At 41.2% G+C, this 15,797-nt stretch overlaps 1 protein-coding gene across 1 annotated transcript in view; it reads right to left on the reverse strand.

Moving 5' to 3' along the window:
* Window positions 1-3,000: 3,000 nt before the first annotated feature.
* Window positions 3,001-15,797, reverse strand: part of Faf1 (Fas associated factor 1) — a 298,892-nt gene continuing 286,095 nt past the window's right edge. The window contains exon 19 of the mRNA XM_021160394.2: window positions 3,001-3,253. Within this exon, the coding sequence (XP_021016053.1) occupies window positions 3,170-3,253 (84 nt within the window). The 3' untranslated portion in view covers window positions 3,001-3,169. The remainder of the gene's footprint in view (window positions 3,254-15,797) is intronic.

The following is a 15,797-nucleotide window of genomic DNA, read 5'->3' on the forward strand; positions in this document are numbered from 1 at the left end:
CACACAAAAGAGGATTTTAAGAGCTATGCCTGGGGTGAATTTAGATAATCTACAGAACATTGAAAAGCAAGAGGCTAGGACTTGAGTCTTGATTCTTTTACTAAGATGTTGGGGACATTAGGCAAGTCATAGCCTTTTGAGCATCTTATGTAAAACAGAATATTATCTCTGGCTTGGTCAAAGCAGTGGACTGATCAGGATTCTGGAAGGCGAAGTGAACTGAGGGTTTACTCACCTACTGGTCATACAGAGCTGGGGCTAAAGTGCACACACATGGGAAGGCCTCTTAAGAATTTAAGATGATCCCATGAGAAATGAATGTGAAGGGTTACACAGAAATGCCTAAGTAAGTTGCTTCTGGACTGAATTAGGACTTTATGTCCTATCCTTCCATGGGATCTTGAACTAGGCAGCTGAATGGAATGGAGAGAAGTGTGTCAGTCAGCAATGTCGTAAATGGAGACAAGTAAGACTCCTGCATTCATGAGGAAACATAACAGAGCTTTACAGTCTCTGAAAACTAGCCTGCTGCCTGGCATACCCAGGTGAGCATATCTAGCTGTAATGCAACTACAGATGTAATGTTTTTAATTCCATTAACTAAACAAAACCTTAACTCTCATGCCCTTGCATGAGAAAGCCTCCACAAGAATGCTCCCATTCAATGCAGGCTGAGAACACTTTTGCCTCAGATGAACACGTATCTGTATGGCTCATAAAAACTCAGGGGCAATGGGAAACTGGCATTGCTTCCTCAACCTTCTACACAAATTCTTCAAAGACACAAATGATAATCCAAGAACAGAGGGCAGTGACATAGAATGAGGGATGACAGGGTATCCTGGAGGTCACTGGAAGTAGCAGGGCAGGGAGTGTGGAGCAGATATATTGATGACCTCACTGTGTATGGAGGCTGGTGAACAGCCCAAGGGAGGCTTGTATGTGACACTGCTGATTCTGTAGTGATAGAGAGTCACTTTAGTTCTGTGCTTGCAAGAGATGGTAGCTCAGTCGACCAGACTGCCAGGAGCAAACAGTAACAGGGCCAGAAGATAGGAATTCAGGAGGCTGAGGAGGTTAGACTGAGAATTTTGACTGAGGGTTCAAAAAGGGCTTTTCAACTTCACACACATTCAAATAACATTTAATAACTGTTATGAAATTGGTTTCAGAGTAAAGGCTATATGTTGGTATACAGAAGTAAACAGGAATCGTAGGAAACCCTGTAGTGAAGCCAAATTCCATTCAGAGGGACAGTTTAGACATGAGAACTCTGAGAGCACTCTCAAACCCCTGCCCACACCCTGGCTGCTGTTTTTGACTGTGGTTTGAGTTCAGGACTGTGGCTTCTCACAGCAGCTATAGAACACAGTCTGGCTGGAAAAAGAAGAGCTGGTGCCCTAGTACAGCTGCAGCTTCAGAAATGACATCTTGTGGTGCCACTCGATTGGGAAGGAAGGAACAGCGCTGGAGAGGAATTGCTTAGGAGGAACTCCCCCCACAGTGAGCTCCCTTTTCAGTCAGTTGGCAGATAAAGTGTAGTGGTATTGGGAACAATCTCTTAGAGAAGTTTTCAGGGTATGTTCATGGCTGAGCATCAGAGGAAAACAGGTGAACTTTCTTGGCCAATACTTTCTGAGTAGAGGAAAAAGTAACCAGACACATCCCCAGCTTTGGGTAAGTCTTCTTAGAGCCCCATAATGGTCCCAGGGAAACACGCCTAACACACTTACAAAATAACCAGACTGGTAGGTCAGCTCTTAGGATAAAGACTGGAGATGACACAAAACCACCATAAAGAACATTTCAGGACTAAAAGGCTGTGAAGATATAAATTATATTCTCATGAACTACCTCAAACCTTAAATCCATAGATTAACAAAGTGCACTTCTACTAAATCAAACCCAAGATTACTATGTATCAATTCTGGCAACACATGTATTATAGGTTAAGCCCCCACATTTGCTCTCTTAAATATATGAAGTCTGAATTTTTAGCCAAAGAATGAGATTCCTTTTATTTGGGATATAAATTCAAAATCTAATATTAAAATATTCAGAAATAAAATCATAGAGCAAGTCCCTTAATGCAGGAAAGCCCATGGGACAGCTGATTAGATTTTGGCAATGGACAAGGTGTTTAAAACACCAGACGCTGGCCAGGTATTGTGGGGCATGCCTGGAATCTTGGCACTTGGAGAGTAAAGCAGATTACTGAAGGTTTGAGGCCACACCCCTGAGCTACATAATGAGCTCTGGTCTCTAAAGCCTAAAGTGAAAAACAAAAACAAACAAACAAACAGACACCCCACCATGTGACTAGGTCCAGATGTATAAAGCTGTTGAGGAAGAAAAGGCAGGGAAACTGTGTCGTGTCCATGGAGACACGAGCAGTGTGGGAGCAGGTATCTAGGAAGTGCCTAGTGCCTCAATAAGCTGAAGAGCAGCTTGCCACACCTGGCCTACAATGGTACCAGCATTCTCTGTGCGATCTCAACACACTCTATACTTGAATAGTTTCCCAAGCTGCAATGAAACAAACAAACAAACAAACCCCTCCAAGATGGAATATGGAGCGCATGACAGAAGTATATAAATACCTTGGATACATATCAAATTAGTCTACTAACAAAAATCTTACATCTTAGTAAAGGAGTCAGATGTATGACACACTCCTCTACCCTCTACCCCAAAATGTCTGATGTTCAGACCCAAAATGTCCCATTTGACTTTTTTTCACTTTGCCTTTTAGAATTAGGTGATAAACTTAAGTGCAGTTATAGAAAGGTAAAGGCAGAGGGTATGAGCCCTGGCTCAATGAGACATATCAGATACACAGCATCCTGATGTCTTGGACAATGAGGGAAAGATGGGTAGCACAGAGGTTAAGTTCCCCTGGGGCCACTCACACACAACAGAACACTAGTCAGGCATCAGGAGAGGGCAATGGAGTTGTGGCATTCCGTCATGAAGAGCGGGGAACATATACTCATGGATGGGGAAATTTTAAGTAGCTATGTTTATTACTTTTTTCCAGCAATCTTGCAAGAGGCAGAAGTGTGACATTGAACTGAGTGACATGAGCAGGTAGGTGGATTGGTGAGGATCCCATCTCTTGACACGTGCCGCTGGCTCGTCAGGAGTGGCTGCTTCCACCTCTCAGTCATGTTTACTCTTTTGCTTGAAGGAAAAGGGTTTCTTGAGGGAACAAGTTTACCTCCAATAATGACTTATTGGGGTCTAGCTGAGTTACCTGAAAAGAAAGAAACACACCTTCAGAAGTCTGGAACAAGCACATCAACTTCAGTCTTCCACACACAGGCACGAGCACATGCAAAGTAGCCCATCTGATCCTACAATCATCCTGGGTGCTGCTGTTGCTGCTGGCATGTTCTCTGAGGAGACCAGGGCTCTCAGAAAGGCCATTCTGCACTTTCGTCAAGTAGCGAAGTTAGTACTGACTTCAAGGCTAAGATTCAGCCACTTCCTGGAGAGGTCTTGTGCTTTTGGGAATGACACAGGAGGGTCCATCTGGTTAAAGTGGGTGATCGCATACCTGAGACCTCTAGTTGGTTAACCTCTCTGCTTGTTGGAGCAACAACTAAACCTTTAGAAGGACAAGAGCTAGGTCCTTCCACTAAAATTACATGTAGCAAACTACAGAATATCACAATCTCCTGATTGGGGGTATATGTAGTTTGGAAAGATGAGACACACACACACACATACACACACACACACACACACACACACACACACACACACACACACTCAACTACTTAAGTGTAAAAGGTAGAAGAGATCTTGATACCATGGGCTATGTTACATGAGATCTTAATTAGATATTTGCCCTCCCTAAGCCAAGGCAGAGATGGCATGTGAGAAGGTTTATAAACCTAAGAGAAAAAAAAACAAAACATTCACTAAAAGGGGTCATGAGTTCTGAAAGGCTGAAAAATACTAGGTTAATAGAAGGGATATAGGATTTGAAAATAGGGAGACTCTGGTTTAAGTCACAGTGGTGTAGGCTATCAGCTTTGTGACTTACAGGACTGATGAAGATTAAATGAGAAAGAACATAATTAGCACAGTGTCTAGTATGGTGTAGATCAACAGGATATGCTGGGTATGAGAGCAACTGTAAAGGGAGATGGATGTGTGGGCAACGGGCTGCTCTGGGTATGCAATGGATGGCGAGATGCTTTCTAGCTATACCTGAAGCCACTGCTCTGCTATTTATATGAGCTTAGGGACCTTGGGTAAATAGTATGGGCAGGCAATTTGTCTGCTCAACTCAAGCCACTCATAATGAGATGACTCTGCTTTCTTTTTCCAGCTAGAGAAGGGGAGGCCCCGGGGACCAGGGCTGGGTGTCAGAGACAGACTAGTAAGCTGATATAGGGAAACACTCTCTTTAGTGTATCCAGACAGAAACTTAGTATGCCCAGGAGGGTCTTTAAGGATATATATCTACCCCTAGAATTTTTTCTGCTTATAAATCTTGCCCTACTATTTATTATCTCTTGGGTGCTGGGCAGATGGGCAGGCAAGGTGGAAGGGAGGGCCTAGCCTGCTGTCTGTCTTCCAATGCGCAGGGAGGGCGAGCTGCTGGCAAATGTTTACCTACTTCCCCAATTAACGTACAATACTGCACTGGCTTCTGTCAACAAACAGAGCTATGCTGCCTCTGCTTCAGACTCTTTGGCATTTTCTGCCCAGCTGCTTCTGCTATTGTTCTTAATTAACATGCCAGAACTCTTTCAGCATCTTCTACTTTGTTATTTGTGGTTTGTAAATATGATGCTTATTGGGAGAAACCAGAAACTACACTAGTGGCAAAGCTGGGAGAACAGGCAGGAAGATCTGTTAGGAAGCAAAACAGGCTGGGAGACTGGAGCATCAGGCCTACGTGGCACCCTACTACAGTGGTAGATGTGCAAGGTAAGAGATTCATAAACTCTTAGTTAAAATTCTAGTTGTCACTGAAAAAACAATCAACAATTTCTTGGACATATATTACAAGCCAGGCACTTCGAATCCATTTCTTAATTAGTCCATAAAACAACCACCATGCAAGTTTGCAGAGGTAAGAAACTGAATTTCAGTGTAGCTGCCACTTGTTTAAGTTAGAAGGAGTCTGTTTACAGTGTCAGCCCGGTGGTAGTGGCACAGGTCTTTAATCCCAGCACACCCGAAGGTAGAGGGAGGTAGATCCTTGTGAATTCCAGGCCAGCCAGGGCTACAGAAACCCACTATAGGAGGGGGAGGGGCTGTGAGTGTGTGAGTGAGTGAGTGAGTGAGTGAGTGAGTGAGTGAGTGATGAAAGCCTAAATTCTATCTAGGATCCAGAAGAAGGTAAACAACTACAGAGTCCATTTTCCTATATGTGATGTAGGAATCATAATTTCTCCTTTGTAGGTAATGTGATAGCTACGTGAAACAATGTTAAAGAAGCCTCTGGTACCATCCCAAACCAGTGAGAGTGACCCCCCCCCCCCCCACTGTGTTTGTGTTAGGCCACTGCTCAGTAACAGTTCTAGCCTTTCTAGTCAGTGTACTGCTTTGAAATACGCACAGCTCTGTTGGAACATACTCTTTCAGAGAGCCCATGTGAGGCCACACTCTTAAGTTTGTTTATTTTTTTTACTATCCAGTCTTATTTTTCTTTCTTTTTTAATCCATTTGCTTAGTACTATATTAACTTATTTAATCTTTTTTGTTTGTTTATTTGTTTGTTTGTTTTTTTGAGACAGAGCTTCTCTGTGTAGTCCTGGCTGTCCTGGAACTCACTCTGTAGACCAGGCTGGCCTTGAATTCAGAAATTCACCTGCCTCTGCCTCCCAAGTGCGGATTAAAGGCGTGTGCCACCACACTCAGCAACTTACTTAATCTTTACAATGATCTTGGGCTAAGTATTGTTATTTCCATTTGACAGGCCAGGAAATAGGCTTAGAAAGGCTGAAAATTTGTTCAAGGCCACATAGCTAGTAAGTGGAACTGCTATGTAGAACAGACTAGCCTCGAGCTCCCAACAATCTAACTGCCTCTGCCTCCCAAGTGAGCATGCCGAGAACCGGGCTTTTAATATTGTAGTTGCCACTCCGCCTACCCTGTAGAAGAGTTCCTGAACTAAGCAATGCTTTTGGGCCAGTGTTAATGAGGATACAGAAGAATACACTGTAAAACATACAAAGTCTTTTTTTTTTCTTTTTAATGTCATTTGTTTTAAATGCTAGTCTCATAACTAGTGTTATCCCTATTTTGCAGATGAAAACATAAGGTTAAGAGATTAAATGAAAGTAAAAAAATAAATTAAAACAAAAAGAGAATAAATGAGTCCCACTGTTACTAAATTAATTTTAAAAAAATGAAAAATAAAAATAGCCCTTTGGTATTCTATTGCCCATAATGTGCCTATATTTTTAACAATAGTGTATTATATAGTTCTAAATAACCAGAAGAAAAATTGCTTTTTACATTTGGCTTTTAAAAATATTGTTTTTATCAATTCTTTTGAGAACTTCATGGAATGTATTTTGACCCTAGTGATCTCTCTTTCCCTTCCCCAAATGCCCATTCAGTGCTGTGTGCATGTGCTCCCTGCTCCCCACCAGCTCGCCACATCCAGTTTGTACTGCTGGCCACCCCTGCATGGGGCCTGCCCTGTATTGTGGTCCATCTATCAGGTGTCAAACTATTAAAGAAAACAGGCCTTCCCTTTCCCAGTAACAATCAAATGACAGTGGTCAGCTCGGGGACTTTGTGTCCATCTCCCGTCCTCCACACTGGGATTTTGTTTGGCTTGATTTAGCTTAGGTCTTGTGCATACTGTCTATGCATCTGCACTGTTGTATCCAGAAAGCACTGATGCTTTGGAGTTATCCAACATCTCTAGCTTTTATAATCTTTATCCTCCATCTTCCTCATAGATCCGCGGGCCTTGAGAGGACTGTCAAAACATCAGTGGTCCCTTTGCACTAGTGGGAATGTAATGCCAGGCAGGTGTCCAATGCAGACTGCAGGGTTTACTGCTAGGTGAGACTGAAGATGACCTTCCTCTTCCAGCAGAGCCAGAATTCCGCAGCACTACGAGAGCCACTAGGAATGAAGCTTCCAGCTGAGGACCAGCTGGGTTTCTCCATGTTCTGGGACTCAAGTATGTGATATAGAAAAAAAAATTTAATCTCATTACAAAGAAATGTTACCTCAATGGGGTACTGGATATGCTAAGTATTCCATTTTGATTATTATATGATCTTGTAAATGAGGGGAAATTAGGGGAAGGCTTCTCCCCAGTAGTTAGCTAGTGGCCACACTGTGAGAATACTCTGCAGTACTCTTGGCCTCATTCTAAAGGCATGAAGCATGTAAGGAGGGCTCTCCTGCTAGGGAGGAAAGTTAGGCTATGTTTCCTAATAAACAGCAGAGGACAAGGGAACTGTGTGAGGAGAGGTAAAGTGCAAGGAAGTGGTGCTGCTGTTGCTGTAGGAGAGGAGCTGAGCTGTGCTGGCCTTGAGTCTCTCAAATCTGACAAGCAGAAGACAAGTGTTTGGTAAGGCTCCAGTACAGAGAGCCAGGATGGTGAGGTAAAGATCATGGGAAACAGAACTCTTCAGAGAAGCAGCAGGTACGAACATGGCTAATAGTGGTCCCTGCTTTTTTTCTTCCTCGTTTTGGTATTTATCTTCTTGTCTTCAGTCACCACCACAGAAGCAAGCATCACTTAGTGAGCATCTCCTGTGAGCTGGGTCCATATAGCTGCCATTCTAGATTTATATGTAGTCTCTTAACTAGTCCTCAGGATGGCCTTGTGAAATTGGTACTGGTGCCATCTTGTAGATAAGGTCACCAAGGCTACCTTGTCCACTGTTACAGAGACTAAAGTTTTAAAGTCAAGTTTGGCAAACCAACTTATGAACAGACTGACTTGGGAGGGAAGAGGGAAATCTGTTGCAGTTAGAGACATCCAAACACAGGCATATCTACAGATGATGGTAAGAACTAACATTTTCTGAACATTTATTTCAAACCAGGTAATCAATGACATACTCTGCATTTTTAAACTAATTTTTATAATAGTCCTCCAATGTTGGTAGAATGATTATCCTTATTTTATGAGGAAAGTAAGTTACAGAGCAGATTGTCTAAAACACCAAAGCTATTAAGGGCAGATTGTGAGTCAAGGGAATTTAGCTTTGGAATCTTCGGAGTTCCTAGATTCTATGGCTAGAGATATTGAGTATATAAACGGAGAAAGAAGTTGAAAGAGATGACCCAGAGTTTATTCTTAATCAAGCTTCCAGGATACAAGATTTTCACTTTAAGAATGGCAAAGGGACAAAGGTCATTAAAAAAAAAAAGTCCTGAAATGTTTATAAAATACGAATACAAAAACCCAATCTGAGTTTGTCTTTTGCCATTTACCTGGGACTTTACTGAATTATTGACTCTCTAAATCAACAGAGAATGAACACTTTGGGATTCCTTGTGGGAGGAGGGGGTGTTCTCAAATAAGAGGTACAGTTTGACTTTATAGTTAGAAGAGGGATGTCAACCATCCTGATATTTTCTTTACTGAACCTGGGAAACCTGAATGGGTATATTCTCTCATTCAAACAACATCTTTTAGCAAACTGACTCTGTAAAACGTTTATGTTAGCACAGATGGGACACGTTCTCTGCCAAACAGAGCTTTTCTTTGCTATATCAATTTTCTCAGCTATATCAAATTTCTTTGAAATTTTATATGCATTTCCCCCCTATGACCTCCCTAGGCTTCATTCAGTTCCTGTTCTAAAATTAATACTCTGTTGTGAAAATACTAATGTGACAGAGTCTCATCTTGCCACACTGGAAATCTCAAAATGTTATGCTGAGAAAAGGCCTTAAGTATCCAACATTCTAGGCCTTCATTTCACAGGTGGGCAACTTGAGACTCAGAAGCCAAGTGACTTAGGCCAGGTGAAATGGATGACTAAGAGCAGGCACTATGCTATGTCAGGGCTTCTGACATCTGTATGGGAGTCCCTTTCCTTTCCTTTTTCCAGATAAGGTCTCAACCTATGTTGCTCTTTATTTGGCACTTTCTAAGTGCTACACACTATGCTAATTATCTCCATATTATCTAATTAAGGGATTATCATAATTCTTAAATAACCCTCATATTCTTTTATATGGACAGGGTAAAAACTGATATTTTTATTAATGTTAAAATATTCCCCAAAATTGGCATCTTGTCAGGGATGCCTTGGTCACCTTTCCTGGCCTTAGTGTTCCTCGTGGTGGCTTTGGTCACTACATTATTAAGTGACAATGTTAATGGGAAAGCCCAAAGGTAAGAGAGGAGATCCTAACAAGGGTAAGGTAAGAGGAGGAGAGGTTCTTCATTCTAAAAACTGGAGAAAGTCTAAGTATGCAGACTAAGCATTAAAAAATAAACAAAAACCAAAAACAATCCCCCAAAACAAAACACAAAAACAATACTAAAGGGTAGTCAGGCCTCCTCTCCCTGAGATAAGTTAATCATTTGATCTGAAGGAACAATTTCAAGTAAACAAGTGGAAGTTCTGCTTTACAGAACAGTGTATAAGCTTGGAGTTCACAGAAGCATAAACAATGTAGGTAAGTTCACAGATTCTGTTGTAGGTTTAGATTTTTTTTTTAAGATTTATTTACTTTATATATGTGAGTACACTGTCAATGTCTTCAGATACACACTAGAAGAGGACATTGAATCCCATTACAGATGGTTGTGAGCCACCATGTGGTTGCTGGGAATTGAACTCAGGATCTCTGGAAGAGCAGTCAGTGCTTTTAACCACTGAGCCATTTCTCCAGCTCCTAGGTTTAGATTTTTTAAAACCTACTTTTGTTTTTTCAAGACAGGGCTTTTCTGTGTAATTCTGGCTGTCCTGTAACTTACTCTGTAGACCAGGCTGGCCTCGAACTCAGAAATCTGCCTGCCTCTGTCTCCTAAAGGCGTGCATCACCACCACCTGGCTAAAACCTACTTTTAATAAGGACTTTTAATAAGGGTTCTCAAACACTCTGATCCCGCCCCCCTTCTATCCCAGTCCAAAGGTAGAGGAGAAAAGATGGTAAATAGGAAAAGGGGATGTGGACTTGTTTAAAAGTAGCTTCTTGGGGGCAATTTCAATCTCTGTTTATCAAGATACCAGCAATCCAGTTCAATAAGATCAGGACAACAAACCGAATTAGCAGCAGTGGCACATCTAACCAACCAACCAACCAACCAACCAAACAAACAAACAAAAAACAACAAAAAAAACAAACCCGCCAAGTCTTCTGCCACCAAATTGGCACAAGTCAGCAGCAACAACCAGGAACAGCTGAGACGCCAAGAGAAATTCTCTGCTGTGCCTCTCTCAATAAAATGAAGATCAGCCAAGAGACCAAAGAAACGTTTCTAAGCTAGTTATGCAAGCATGCCATCACTGTCCACTGAATCCTATTTCTACTTTCTCCAAACACAGTGTCCTCCTGCAGGTCTTGCCTCAGCAAAACACCACATGGGTCTGTCTTAGTAAACATCACATGAATCCGTATCACCTGACATATCCAAAAGCTTCCATTTCATTCTGTGGTATAGAATAGAAATCTGGTACAGATTATCTTTAGAGGCACGCCTAGGTTACGGATGTGATAAGTACTGATCTCTTCAGCCATTAGGGACTGCCAGAAGCCCTAGCGTTGGATTGATTCTGAGCCAGCTCAAGGCAGTATAGTTACCTCAGTAAGTATGTAGTGCTTTGAAAGAGGTAGGGAGACACTGATCTAGGGGACAAGCCTCTCTTCAGAGGCCAATACCAGCAGACAGCCAGGTCTTCATAACAGGTCTCTAGGATGTCTCTGATTAGATTGGATGGCAACACTAATTAATGATTGTGGCACTGAGAAATGGAAAAGATACCTACATACTGGTTAGGTTTAGAACTGTAAACTTAAAAGTCTTCTGAGAAATCCTAATTATTGACTGCCCCAGAATCTCACCATTAGGCACAGATTAAGAAACAAGTGAATTTTAAATTGGGGCACTACATCTTTTGCACAAGTCATAATCTCTTACAAGAGGAGACACACATTTCTCATCTGTAAAATGGTGACAGCATTGCCCAACACCCCAGAGATTTTTCAATACACCATGACCCTCTGGGCCCCTCTTCCACATTTCTATATGGAAGAGAGTTGCACAAAACTTCCCATCCTGTCAGTCTTCTATTTATAGTTCTTAAACAATTTATTAAAACAGGACAATCCTTTTTTTTTGGCTCAGCCTTTCATTTCCCCAATTTGTAAATGGGTGTTGGTGTTCCTGACAAGCTTCGTTGGGGCCTTTAATGGTAGGCATAGCTAGGAAGGCAGTTTGGAGATAGAACATAAATTTCTAGGTATCATAAACTTCAGAAAAATACCTTCCCCCTGGCTGCAGAGAGAGGCCATTTAGTGGTGTGCTCAATGTGTTTTCAGTAGCAGAGTGGCTAGGGGGAGACTGAGCATCTTGCATGCATTTTAATACCCAAGTAGGGCCGTGCAAGCCAGTGTGTTCTTAGTTCTGCATACAAGCACCACTCAAGAGCTGGAGCTTTGAACAGGAGTTAAAAGAGTTGAGTCCCTAACGACATACAAAAGACTTGCTGGTGTGATTTATTCTGATGTATTTACTTATCCAATTACCAAAACAGCAGGAGATCATTAAAATTTCTAGTTACCAGATGCAGCACGTTCAATATCTTAAATGTTACTAAGGCTTTCTCTGAGCTATTTTGATATTACACTTCATCTGCCCAAAAGCTTATGAAACTGGAAGGCAGGAACCATGAAGAGTGCAGAGCATTCTTTGAAGGCTGGTCCAGAAGGTCTGTAGAATACTAGACCTCCCAAATTCCTGGACTTAAAGAAAAGTACTACGATGAGAGATGAAAATGTTTGGGGAGAGGCCTCAGCTAAGTCTTTCTTATCTCCGAGCTTCTATCTTGGTAAGGATGCTGACATTGTTGTCCCACTTTAGAGAACAGCTGTGAGTACCACCATGGTTTGCTTTCCCTTGAACATTGCACAAATGTCTTGTAGAGAAGACAGAACAACTTAAGGTACCTTGTGCATTATATACTATTAATAAAGTAGCATGCAGTGCCAAACTAGAGAATATTATGTAGTACTAAGAAACAGAAAGCAAGCTCACACCAACATTTCAGAGTATATAGCAAAGAGATACATTATTAAATGACATGTAGACCTATACTTTTTGAAACGGTGATAGTATCTTGGTCCTACCATTTTTTTATTATTCTGATCTTCAAATATTACTATGTCACAGTCTTATGTTCCAGCCAATTAGAGTTGTTTGCTACTGACCAAATAGTCACTGGGTTTTTCTTCCTAGAATCTTGGGCTATGTTGTTTCCTCTACCTAGATTATCTTTCCTGTCTAATTTCAAACATTCTAACCTATATATCTCTCAAGTTCAACTTAAAAGGCATCTCCTCTACAAAACCAGGCCTGCAACAGAGCCTAAATCCCCCTTTTCTTTTTTCTGGAATAGAGCTAATCATACCAGTTTCCAGTCTCATCGATTAGGTCACAAGTTAGTGACATAGCAACCACAGACATTCATTCTCTACTGCATTGCTCTGCATGTGACCAAGCCTGTCTTTTACCTGTATGTTCTTCAAATGAGGTGATGCCAAAGTCAGCTGGCAGATGCAAGGTTAGGGTTTGTTCTAGAATGTAGGCACTGGCAATACCAACATTGTTCTTTGTTCAAATAGCACTCTTACACTTTAATGAGGTGAGGAGTTCTGAAGGATGCAGCTCAGAGGATCTGTTTCACAGTGAGTTATGTTATGGTTCTCAGGCCATTTTACAATTATTTATGAGTCTGTCTCCCATTAAGCTGAATTCTGAGGGCATATATGAAATCTTATTGGCTCTCTCTATTCTCAGTGTCTAATTTACTGTTAGAAACTGTATCCATTCCAGAAATGTTTGTTGAAAGTCTGGCAATGGAATGACCGGGTGAAGTTTCTCCTTTCTTCCCCAGGGCCTCACCAATCCAAAGAAATGGAATCTGGAGGAGCTGCACTGCTGCACCTACTTCCACTCACCTCACACCATGGGCAGGCAGAGCTGTTGGGATGCCATTGGGAGCACAGAGAGTTGACTCCAGCAGGGCCCTTTGCTCTGGATGCTCTGCTCTAGCCTCAGCCCGTGTCCAGACACAGGAGCTAATAAGAAGTCTGCATCAGTTACCCTTTTAAGAGGGGAGAGCTTTTCCCTTCTCTGTTTAAACTGTTGGAATTGGCTAATTAAGAGGATTTTAAAAATCTTAACACTCTAAACAGAGAAAACTGGTTCTGAATTATTAAGCAACATTTTCAATGCATTTGAATAACCTTAAATGACTTAGCTGCTACCTGATCCTAAGCTCTGGCTCAGATAAATAAATGTGAAATACTGTCAAAGCCTCAGCTTATAAGAGCCTCCAGCTACAGTAAATAGAAGCTTAAGTCTCCATAAACTGCCAAGAAGGGAAATATTCTCATATAAAAGGAGAGAAGATGATCTTAAAGCTGGGAAGGCCAGGAAGCCAGTGGTTTTGTTATACTTCTCAGAAGATGGTTGCTACAGGACTAAGTATCATTAATATCTAGGTTCAAAAAAAGTCTATTTAATTGTAGCATCATAGTATCAAAGTGTAAAGGAGATTTTAGAAGAACATTATTTAAATCTATATTTCAGAGGAGGAAAATATGACCCAGAAAAGCTCATGGCTTGCTTGAGATCAGACACATGGCTGGAAGAAAAAAACATTTTGTCTTGAGATGCTTGCTCCCAGCTTAGTCACCTTTCCCAAAGCACATACTCAGATGTCCTGCCAGAGATACCAGAATCAGAGACTGACAACTGCTGTTAAAAGACACTTGAAAGCTTTCACTAGATGGGTCATTTCAGGTATCTGAGCTCCATATACACCATGATTTTTCTCTACAGGCCTGGGGTTTCTACTTTTGTGGCTATACAGCAAGGGAGAGAGGGAAAGAACTAGGAAAAAAATGAGGGTGGATGTTACTATATTACAGTTCCCAACTAGTCCCCTCTAGCCACGAGGGCATCATGAGTTCACAAGTTTGTCCACTGATACGGAAAAGACAAAACCAAACAATAATGTAGGTGTGCAAATGTGTACAACCACTATACTTTTCCTCATTTATGAACTAAACAAGTGTTTCTTTAGTGTTTATGACCTTTTTTTGCTTTGTTTTCAAGACAGGGTTTCTTTGTAACACTGGCTGTCTTGGAACTCACTTTATAGACCAGACTGGCCTCAAACTTACATAAATCCGCCTGCTTCTGCCTCCCAAGTGCTAGCATTAAAGGCTTGCACCATCACCACCGTGTTTAGTGTATATAGCATTTAAGAAACTTGGTAGACACTGGACTATAGCAGTAAACAAGGCATCTGCCTTTAAGTAACATCTAGCGCAACACTTAAAGAAGAAAAAAGCCCACTGTAGTTCAAAGCTCATCACAGCTCACAGTAGTAACAGCTGTAATAGGAAGAAGGCCCTGAGGGAATATAAGAAAGATAAATGCTTCTCTCCTAGAGATTCACCACATTTATCTTCCTTGTTCCAGTCTAGTATCTACAACCATTTGTTACAATCTAATTATCCATTCTTCTTAGATATTTATATACACTAAACCAGTTACATGTTCACTATATGTCATATACCTTGCTAGGGAATAATGGCCAATTCGATATAATTCCAAGTCACTTCAACTTTGATATGTATCTTTTTCTGTTTGTTTAAAAATCCACACCTTCAGTTTGTAACTGACTGTAAGCTTGAGATAACCATTTCTGCCTTCAGTGTCTTAGTTATACGCTTTCTCTGTGTCTTAGTCTCTTAACTAGAAGAGCCTTAGTTCTCCTAACACAAGGCCTCATAGAAGACATGTATGAAGGTCTGTTCACACAAGGCCTCATAGAAAGCATGTAAAAAGGTCTGATCATACAAGGCCCCACAGAAGTCATGCATGAAGGACAACTAACAGAGGTATGTATAGAAGGTATGTATGAAGGTCACACAAAGCCTCACAGAAAACCACCTATAAAAGTAAAATAAACTTGGAAAGAGCAAGATGACATTCAGGCCCGAGACTCAGGCATTAAACTCAAGATGGGAGGTCCAGATGTGGGGTGAGGTGCAGGGTGTGGCCTAGGCTAGGGATAGAGCTGCAGTGAGGCCAGAGGGTTTGGCATGTTAGGTGCATGTGCTAATGCATTCTGGAACTGTGAGTATCTGGGAAAGGCTAATCTGTGCATATGTATGTAGGCCGTTGTTTGTGTTTACAGTGGTGTTATCACACATACTCTAAGTGAGTGAAGCATGCATGTCTGCAGAGACACTTGTAATAACTGAGAAGAACTAGTGATTCTTTACTTATGGCTCAAGAGTCAGACTGAATTACATGTACAACCTTCACATTTTACTTATTTCTGATAACAGCAATTTTGAATGCTACACTGCTTCACAAACACCTTACAAAATTAAGTTCTGAAGCAGAGTAAACAATTTTGGAAAGGTTTAAATATATCAACATACTTACACATAATCCATAATAGCCACTCCACTCAATGTTCAGCATAGTATGAGGAGATATGTATTTGAGAATCAAATACAGGTGTTAGTGTTGTACAACCTAGAGAAATTTTAGCTCTCTAAGCTTCTATGTCTTTGTGTACAAAATAAAGGCAAAACCTTTTAGATAACTA

This window comes from Mus caroli, unplaced genomic scaffold (genome assembly GCF_978045245.1).
Source record: "Mus caroli unplaced genomic scaffold, Mus_caroli_1 scaffold_6, whole genome shotgun sequence".
Classification (NCBI taxonomy): Eukaryota; Metazoa; Chordata; class Mammalia; order Rodentia; family Muridae; genus Mus; species Mus caroli.